Genomic DNA, 10,508 nt, shown 5'->3' with positions numbered 1-10,508 from the left:
AAAATAAAACTTACGTTTGAAAGCAGCAAGCATCCTCTAACATGCGAAATGAAAATAAATATAACCCGTTCAAGCAGTTTTAATCGTCAGTGAAAGCTTTTGCTTTTATACTTGTAAGAGAACGAAAGAGGAATGTATGCGTAGAGAATATTTCGTTTCCACTTCACCCCGATACACTGAAATTAATCCACCGAAAATGACTGTAGTGGAAGTGAGAGCTGTATGAATAAAATTCAATCACATTTATTAGCTTAGAAAATAACTAGCCCTGGTGACAAGCCCAAGAATATCATGGTGTGATAAGCCCATCTGGACTGATATTTTTCTCAGAACATAGAACGACGCAATGTTGTATTTTAATTTATTAATTGCGTTATTTTACATTCTCTTCAACGAATCAAAAATCATACTTGCTCCCATCTGGTCTTCATTCAATGAATAAACTGTGGTGGCGCTGGTTTTTCGAACTCATCCAGATCGGCATCGTAGTAAAGGGCAGCCCGGAAAGGCCTCAGCTCCCATGGAACCTGCAATGATATTTCGAGAATTGATGTTAATTTTATTATTCATAAAACATATCATAGAGGAGGTATCCGAAACACAGTCCACCTAGTCTTCTTATTCTCTAGGAGCCTTGACCATTAGTTTGATCTATTGAAGTGAACTCCAGTTCACTCAAATCGGAAAACGGATTTTTCAATCAAAGCTGTTTTTATACGGTGCCCGTAAGCAATAAGCAACATCTTTTCCTCATTCTCCTCATCCTAGTCGGTCGGTTATCACAGCATTTCAAAACCATAATTTTACATTGTTTCTTTTCTCTCTCACTATCTTTCTCTTTCTCGATTCTCTCACTATCTGTCTCTATTCTCACTATCTCTCTCTTTCTCGATTCTCTCTCTTTCTCTATTATCACTTTACTTTAAGGATGACAGATTTTAATTTGGCTGATTTTAAATGTATAATTTGTAACATCCTTGTACGGTTCAATATTTGAATGTCATATATTTGACAAAACAAAATCTGGAGTCTCTGAGTAATTTTTCGCAATTGATCTCGAAATTGAATCTATACTAATAAGTCGCTATCAGAAGAAGTGTTGGTTCGGATGAAGAAATGAAGCGACAAGAATCAGTGATTGTGGCAGTGCCACACAATTTGACCGAAAACCCTTAAATGGATTGCATTTCCATCTCCCATTTTCGACTAGAAAGCAAGCATTCTAAGAGGTTGGAATTTTTAAGCTGCGTGAAAGACGGCGAAAAATTATGAAACAAAACTGTGCCTACATAGTTGAATAAATGTATATCTTTTTATAAAAATGGTGCCGTTGGTTTTTCGAAAATCGGCACGAACTTTCTAGACATATATGAACATATATGTCATATATGAACTGTCCTGATTTCTTCCTGATCTTCATGTTCATTCTTCCAGATTTTTGGAAACTCACAGAAGTAAAGATGTTAGTTCGCTATCATTAGGTTGTCAATGAAAAGTCATCAATGATCCCCATGGTAGCGATCACTTGCCAATCAATATATCAATCATGTGTGGCCCGCAATCCACTGAACCATCTCGAGTTCCATTTGACCTAACAAGGAACATCGACTGGCAAAACGGCGGTAACAATCGGTGTCGAATCAATAGATATAATTCCACCATTGAAAGAATATCGATTCTTCGCCGATTTGATATATAAAAGCTCACTGGAAGCACAAAATAGAAAAGTTCCAAGTGCTCCGTTCGAAAGGAAACCAGCCACTCCTGGCTGGGACGATGAATGCACTAAATTATATTTGAAAAAAAATCTGATGCTTTTCGTAGACATGGATTTCGAGGAATATTCAAAGCTAGAAATACAGCTGAAACAATTGGTTAAAGCAAAAAAACGCGGTTACTGGCGCAATTTATTGCAGGTCTTTCTCGTGAAACCTCAATACGAACCTTGTGGAGGGGAGCTCGCAACATGCGTAACCGCTCATCTACCAACGAGAGTGAAGAATACTCCAACCGATGGATATTCGATTTCGCTAAAAAGGTCTGTCCAGACTCAGTTCCAGCCCAACATGTTCTTCGAGAAACGTCTCCGAGCGGTGGACCTCTGGACAGACCATTCTCAATGCTGGAATTTTCTATGGCCCCTCTTTCATCGAATAACTCTTCACCCGGAAGCGATATGATTAAATTCGTTCTTCTAAAAAAATTTCCCAATATCGCGAAAAGACGCTTGCTAGACTTATTAAATACACTACTACAAAACAACATTGTGCTACCCGAATGGAGACAGGTCAAATAATAGCAATTCAAAAGCCTGGCAAACCAGCGTCTGACCATAACTCATACCGTCCGATTGCTACGCTCTCGTGCATTAGTACTCTTTATTTGCGAATACGAGTCTGGGAGAAACTGCATGTGTGCATGAAGCAAACAACGGATTACATTTTAGGAAGTAACAAACATTTTTACATAAAAATAATGAACTATGATTAAATTTTCTGTTTATAATGAATATCCCTAAATAGAGTATTAAGTTTTTTTGCAAGGAATATTGAACAGATTTTCATTCTGTTAAGGATTTAATAACAGAAAAGGTTACAATGATGAAATTGATACTACTAAACAGTGATGCTAGTCGAGAAACTAAACTAAGTACTACGAATTTATAAAAGCAAAGAACATCAATCAATTATTTTCATTCAAGATTTCAGAACTCCACAATACACCACACCACAACAAATTGCCACAAATCACCACAAATCAAATTGAACGAAGAAAACTCGACGAAACAATTAAACCTTACCATGAAGCTCACGACACCTTTTGGGACTGTTTCAACGAAGTGGCAAACAAAAGTGATAGTCAACATCACGTTCAGGAAAAAAATCCCATTGCTGACAAAATCGACTGTTATGCGAAAACATTTCGAATAAATCGCAATCACATTCCTTACGTTTGGTGATCATCAAACTCTAAGCAGGACCCCAATTGACAAGGTTTGCTATAGTTTACCATTCAGCATTTTGAAGTAGTGTTTACAGTGAAAGACTGTTCTCTGAAGCTGACCTGGTGTATGAAGCAAAGCGTAATCGGTCGGTTGAAAAATTTATGATAAAAGTCATAGTGTTAATGAATTAATGTTATGAGTTAATATTGATTTAATTTTGGGAAAAATATGATTTATCTTGTGTAAATGAGAAATTATTGATTTTTTCCTAATATCCGGTATCCGGCCGGATAGCAAATATTGGCCGGATACCGAATAGTTACCGGATATCCGTTTCATCTCTAAAAATGATCCTTCGAAGACTCGATCAATGGATCGAGACAAATCATTTGCTAGCAATTACACAAATTGGATTTCGCAAGAACAAAGAAACAAACGATTGTCTAGCGTTGCTTTCTACAGATATTCAACTGGCCTTTGCGCACAAGGAGCGACTGGCTTCAGTATTCCTGGATAATAAGAAAGCTTTTGATTTGGTTTCCATAGAAATTTTGTCAAACTATTCGAACAGATGTGGACTTTCTGGAATTTTGAATAACTTCTTGTACAATTTGTTGTCAGAAAAGCGAATGAACTTCCCTTTGGACAACTGACAACTTCCAGAAATAGTTATATGGGTCTACCCCAAGGCTCATGTCTCAGTCCTCTTCTTTATAATTTACATGTGAATGATATTGTCAGTTGTTTTGCAGAACAATGTAAGCTAGGACAGCTTACAGATGATGGTGTGGTTTCCGTCAGAAGTCCCCATGCCGAAAACTTGCAAAGACCATTGCAAAATTCCCTAGATAACTTGTCTTCTTGAGCAAGGAACTTAGGGATCGGAACTTAGGAATTCTCGCCGCAAAAAAACCGAACTGGTAGTGTTTACTCGAAAGCGGTTCCCAGCCCAATTGCAACTTAAACTTTTGAGCAGATGCATTACCCAATCATAGACCTTTAAGTACCTTGGTGTCTGGTTTGATTTAAAATGCGCTTGGAATACCCACATTACGTATTTGAAGCAAAAATGTCAAAAGAGGGTCAACTTTCTCCGCTCGAGTTGCGGCACGTGGTAGGGAGCTCATCCGGGAGATCTCATAACGCTTTATAAAACAACAATTCTATCTATTCTGGAGTATGGCCCTTTCTGCTTCCTCTCAGCAGCTAAAAGTCACCTTCTAAATTTGGAACGAATTCAATATAATTGTCTGCGTATAGCTCTTGGCTATATGCACTCAACGCATAACATGAGTCTCGAGGTTCTGGCAGGAGTAACTCCTCTACAGAACCGATTCAGGGAATTTCCCTCAGAATACTGGTTAAATGCGGAGTCACGAACACACTTGTGATTGAAACCTTTGCAAAAATTCTTCATCTAAATATACAATCTCGGTTTATGAGCTATATTTCGTCAAATATTTGTCTTCCATCGTTTACTCCAGACCGTCATCACTTCACCATCAGCAGTTCCTCAATTGAATACGATCTGTCGATAAAACAAGCAATACTTGGGATTTCAGATCAGCTTCGAACAAATTACATTCCCCATATTTTTAACCGAAAGTACCAGAAAGTCAATTGCATGAAAAGATGCTTCACTGATGGGTCTCGCCTCAATGGATTCACTGGTTTCGGTGTTTTCAATGAAAATTCGAGCGCCTTCCGTAAACTGCAGGAACCTTGTTCCGTTTATGTTGCTGAGCTGGCAGCAATCAACTTTGCATTGGGGATGATCTCCAACAAGCCTGCAGACCATTACTTCATTTTCTCTGATAGTCTCAGTTCGCTTGAGGTTCTCCAGTCGATGAAAACTAGTAGGCACCCATCTTATTTCCTCACAAAAGCGAGGCAGCAGATGAGTGCACTGATAGAAAGATCTTATAAGATAACCTTTGTATGCGTCCCCTCTCATTGTTCAATTCCTGGCAATGAGAAGGCGGACACTCTCGCAAAGGTTGATGCCCAGGAAGGCGAACTGTTTGATAGACAGATTTCATACGATGATTTTTTCCAATTACTGCATCAGAGTTCCCTCTTAAGTTGGCAATCAGATTGGGATACTGGAAGTCTTGGGCAATGGTTATATTTAATTATTCCAAATGTTTCTTCGAGAGGTTGGTTCAAAGGTTTGGACGTAAGTCGTGGCTTCATCCGTGTAATGAGTATACTTATGTCCAACCACTACTCGCTAGATATGCATCTCCACAGAATAAATCTTGTTCAAAGCAATGTCTGTCGGTGTGGAAACGGTTACGATGACATCGATCACGCAGTTTGGCAATATACGGATAATTACGCAGCCAGAGAGTACCTTTTGAATGCCCTTAGGGTCCAAGGAGGACAACCCTCTGTTCCTGTTAGAGACATGTTGGGAACTCGCGACATCTGCTATATGCAAGTGATCTATATGTTTGTGAAACGGTCTAGTATAAGAATTTAATGCTTTTGTTTTTTTTTCTTTTTCGTTATTAGTTTGTTTGTCTTGTCCCCTCATCTCGCCGTCGCCCACTCTCGACAGCTAGTCGAACTCCAGATGCTATCCCTGGTCAATATGCACAATGCTACAGTGCGTGCGGCAACCCTCGGTTGAGACAATGATAGTTCATATCCATATCCCTAACCTGACCCGTCCCACAAAAAAAAATCCCCTTCTAACCTCGATAAACCGCGAGTAATCGGTCGAAACCTACTAAACATAGATTTAAGTTGAAATTCTGTATAAACAAATCATGAATTAGTGGCTTCGCAAGGCTCATGCGATTGAGCCTTACAAATAAATGAATTGGAATAAAACTTCAGTGAAATCAATATGATTGAAACGAAAAATCAAACAACACCAAATGCAACATAACATTACAATACATTACCTGATCCTCCATCAGTGTCAAATTCACGCCCAAGTCCTCCAACGTCGGGACACCCTTCTTGACATCATCGGTTACATACTCGCGCTCGACGCGTTCGGTGTGCAACTCTCCCACCGGGAACGAGGTGCAAACGAATTCCGTAAACTTCACCTTCATCATGAAAGTTGGATCGTACCGCAGATCATAACGCCAATAACCCCACCAGCTTTCATCCTTGCGCATCACCCGGTGGAACCAATCGACCAGCTCCGACAGCTTGTACCGGCGTGGACCAACAGCCTGATAGGTTTGGCCCTGGCTGTCCGGATCCTTGATAGCATTCACAATACCCTGGGCAACGTCCGAACAGTACACAGGCTGTTTGTCGGTGCGCTCGCCCTTATACCACAATGGCATACCGCGGAACTGTCTGCGCCAGATGTGAGCATAGTAACGCAGGAAACGATCTTCCTGGCCGTAGATATCCGAAGGGCGAAAGATGACCGCCTCGGGAAATTCTTCTCGAACCGCAAGTTCGCCATAATATTTACTCTTGAGAAACTGACTGCCCTCCTTGGTTAGTATCGGGGTTGGATTTGGCGATGCATTCAAACTGGAAACATGAATAAACTTTTCCACTCCTGCTTGCTTCGCAATGCGAGCCAATCGACGGGCACCATCCACATGGACATCTTGAAATTTGAAATTCTTCGTCTCCCAGTCTCTTCCCACCAGATTGATAACAACGTTCGAGTATTTAACCGCATCGTAAATTGACTTCTCATCACAAAGATGATAAGGATGGAACAGCACTTGTCCCAAATCGCCGACCAGCTTCAAACGCAGCGCATCATAGTGATCCCCACGATATGGCAGAATCAGCTGGGAACCAGTCTTGCCAAGCTTGTTGCACACGTAGCGACCGATGAATCCGGTACTTCCGAAGACGGTTGCAACAATACCGTTGAAACTCGAACGGCCGCCAGTGCCACGCTTAAGCGCGGCCAAATTGGTAGTCGGTAGCTTGCGCGGTCCCTCCGTGCTGTAGTTGGCCTTAAAACAAACTACACCCAGCACTCCGGTTTGCTGCTCTGAAACATAAAATAAAGCAAGTGATAAATTACATAACAAAGACGCAAACTAGTTTCGCACGTAGCAGGGTAATAATTGCAGCAGATACTCACTGGCCAGCTGTACGCCGTTCACCAAGATAAGCGATGCCATTGCTAGAACTGGTTCCCGACTATCAGCTTGGCAATGGTAAAGGGATTCTCGTTCACTGTTGTTCTTGTTTGGTGTCTCCGAAGTCGAAGGAGAAAATTTTTGTCGATGAGATTTTTGACAGATGAACTTGCATGAAAGTTCAATGTTGTCACAGAGTTGTCACTGTTCACTTTGATCGATTATTTTTACAAAACCTGTGGTTGGGTAGAAACACAAGACGGAAAAACAATATGGACACAGACAATAATGAATAAACTTAGTTGATACATATATTGTGATATTGGTTTAAAATATCTGTAATTGAGAAAACATAATTCTGGAACACTGGGTAATAAAATAATAGGGTATTCTTGCGACTTGTTTGCTTGTCGATATTGTTCAGTCCACATATTGCAAAAGAATTTATCCCAGAAACGTTCACAAGACTGAAAAAAATAAGTTTCTCTAGCGCAGTTATAATGGATGTCAACTTAAAAAAAACACAGGTTTTTTGAGATATTGAGTTCAAATTTATTCTGGTTGTAGTTCTACCCTTGCATTTTAAGAATGATATTCGATTTTGATCATACCACGGGCCCGTTTACAACGATCGATCCCAATTTTCCACTACTTTGCCACACATTTCGGCCAGAATGTTGCGAATTTTCCGTTGGTGTTTCCTCAGAGCTCTTCTAAAGTTGCTGGCTTGTTGGCATAGACCAGTAACTTGACAGATAAAAAGAAATCCAAATGCGTCAAATCACATGAACGAGGCGGCCTATCGACAGGTCCAATCCTCGTAATAACTTGTTTCACAAACTTACTTTTCAATAAATCCATTTTAAAGTGCGATGTGTGGCAAGTGGCATCTTTTGTTGAAACTACATATCATTGATGTTAAGATCTTCAATTTTGGCCAAAAATAGTCTTGCAACATGTTGTGATAGCGCTCTCCACTAACGGTAACATGACGGTCGTTCTCATCGATGCTATACAGATGCAATACAATTGATGCAATGGTGTTTCTCAAAGCACATGTGGGTTTGCATCTGAACACTAATTTTGCTTGCTGACAAAGCCTTATCGCTGAAGACGATTTTGTGATGAATCAGCTTTTTTTTAAGATTCGTCAGAGCCCAATAGGAAAAGTTTTGGCACTTGATATGGTCGAGTGGCTTTAGTTCATGAGTCAATTTGATCTTGTAAGGATGTAGTCCAAGTTTTATTCCCGCAAAATACGCCACAATGAGATACCCAATCCTTGAGAATGCCGTACAATTGATTGATTTGTGTGATATTTTCATTTTTTGGGCGATCTTTATAAAAAAAATCGATCTTTCCGAGTCGATTGTATACACGTCGCAGGGATTGAAACGGTACCAGAGAATAAATCCTTCAAAAACCAAAAACCTTTTTTCAATTAATATACTTATTCTATATTAGTGCCGTCTTTTCTTTGCACAGGGAATAAAAATTTAATATTTCTATTCACCAATATCTTTTAGATCAAAATTTGTTCCTCAGCATAAGGGTAAAAAAATTAAAACCCCATAGAAAAAGCATTTTCAGAGCATTCGTATTGTACCGTCATGGAATCATTTAATTAAATTAATTAAATTGAAAAAACATTATTATAACTTCAACAACTGGTATCCCAGAATACAGCTGACAACGATTCCATAAAAGCCAATTGCGCCATACGTCTGGCTTTCAGTCGAGGCCGATTCTTGGTTTTTGCGCCAGTATAGAAAACAGTCTTTCGGCTAGAACCGATAGCACCATACAGTTCAGTGATGCTTTTGACCTGTCAGCCTCTGTACGGAAGTAAATCGTAAATCAATCAAACCAACTTTGTCAGCAAGCTTAAAAAAGCGATCCAAATATTGACATTATGTTTATAAAATTTGTTAGATGGTCTTTAGTGAGAGTGGAAAACACAAAAACACTGAAAAATATGAAATCAGAATGGAAAAGATCAAAAAGATCTTCTGATTATCGATCCAAGAACGCCCAATTGTATCTAGCGAGAATAAAGCATCAGTATTTTGCTTTTGCACGTTTGAATCTAACGATGGCCTTCGTTCAACCTGGTGACAAAAAGGACTAAAATCAATTAAGGATAGTCCTGTGTTAATATTATTATGCATTATATCCAGCAAATATTCTACACCACTAAAATAAATTTAACATTTCATTGAACAATATTATAAAGAAGGAAAAACGGCACTAGCCCAAAAAGGTTACATCTACACTCGCGTCGGTCTCACAGATGGATAATAGTAAAAAAGTGAAGACATGAAAAATTGAGAAAAATTACAAGTCCTTCTATGTGATTTTAGTCTAGTTAGTTTTGTTCGATCATTTTTAAGGCCTATTTAAAGACCTTCAAAACTTATCGAGTACATAAACTTGAATTCTCAGTTAGTATCTATCTTTTCTACCCCAGGTGACTTCCCCGACTCATTCATACTTTTTGCCGGATGCCGGACACATTAATTTTTCAAAATGTGCCTCAAAACAAATTTTATCACAAAAAGAGATCTAGACTATCAAATTGTGGTGAGATAGCTATAATTTTTTTTTGTGAATTCAAGAAACAAATCAACGTTTACTCAAGCTGTCCGTCTTTACCACCCTTCTCTTAAATTATTGTAACAAGTTTACATTTGTTTTTCTGAAGGTGTCGATATTACAGTTTGCACGCGCTAGCAAACGATTATCGCATTTACAACCGATTTCTGTACAAACGTTACATTCTTCGTACACAAGACAAATCTGAAGCGGTTTTGGAATTTCGTAAACACTAAACGGAAAGGAAGTGGATTACCTGTAGAAATGTTCCTGGGTCCCGAATCAGCTCGATCTCCCTCTGAAAAATGCGAAAAAGTGAAAACACTTCAAAAGCGCATTCAACAACTCCATCGCTTCCGATGAACAGGCGGAAGTTGCTTACAAAGATACACCAAACAATTTCTGTGATCGACGGGTACACTCTGTCCAACATCTATAAGACCCCCCCCCTGATTCTATTTCTTTGCAACACAAACAGTTAGAATTTCAACAATATACATTCATACATTGTTGAATGCTTAGAATAAAGTATATTTAACGTCAATTTCGTTCAAAAGAGATGTTTGTTTATTTATTGTGCTCAAATATGATAATTTCAGCTGTCCAGTTTCTATAAGTGGTTAGCGTCATAACTAACATGCCGGGTGTTCGGGTTCGATTCCCGTTCTGGTCGGGGGAATTTTTCGTCAAATAAATTTCCTCCGACTTGCACTGTGATCACGCATATTCTAGAGCTTGCCATTCAGAATGCATTCAAGGCGTGTTATTTGGCATAGAAATCTCAACTAAGTACTAATAAAAAATGACGCAAGTAATACTACGCTGAGACGGCGAAGTTCCTCTAGGAACGTTAGTGCCATTGAAGAAGAAGAAGAAGAAGAAGTTTCTATAAGACCATTTCA

At 39.2% G+C, this 10,508-nt stretch overlaps 1 protein-coding gene across 1 annotated transcript; it reads right to left on the bottom strand.

The window, feature by feature from the left end:
* Positions 1-344: 344 nt before the first annotated feature.
* Positions 345-7,177, bottom strand: LOC129771753 (NADH dehydrogenase [ubiquinone] 1 alpha subcomplex subunit 9, mitochondrial). The gene is made up of 3 exons (XM_055775752.1): positions 7,017-7,177; positions 5,854-6,923; positions 345-527 (listed from the first exon to the last, which is right to left on the bottom strand). Exons 1-3 carry the CDS (start codon positions 7,054-7,056, stop codon positions 432-434), a joined length of 1,206 nt encoding a protein of 401 aa, XP_055631727.1. The 5' UTR covers positions 7,057-7,177; the 3' UTR covers positions 345-431.
* Positions 7,178-10,508: the final 3,331 nt, after the last annotated feature.

This window comes from Toxorhynchites rutilus, chromosome 2, assembly GCF_029784135.1.
Source record: "Toxorhynchites rutilus septentrionalis strain SRP chromosome 2, ASM2978413v1, whole genome shotgun sequence".
NCBI lineage: Eukaryota > Metazoa > Arthropoda > Insecta > Diptera > Culicidae > Toxorhynchites > Toxorhynchites rutilus.
The sequence above is the reverse complement of the archived record's forward strand: the minus strand, read 5'-3'. Positions and strand labels throughout refer to the sequence as shown.

Excerpts from the sequence above, each read along its gene's own strand:
- LOC129771753 (XM_055775752.1), bottom strand. The coding sequence starts at position 7,056 with ATGGCATCGCTTATCTTGGTGAACGGCGTACAGCTGGCCA. Across the intron at positions 6,924-7,016 it reads GAACGGCGTACAGCTGGCCA|AGCAGCAAACCGGAGTGCTG; the intron begins GTGAGTATCTGC and ends TTTATGTTTCAG. Across the intron at positions 528-5,853 it reads TGACACTGATGGAGGATCAG|GTTCCATGGGAGCTGAGGCC; the intron begins GTAATGTATTGT and ends ATATCATTGCAG.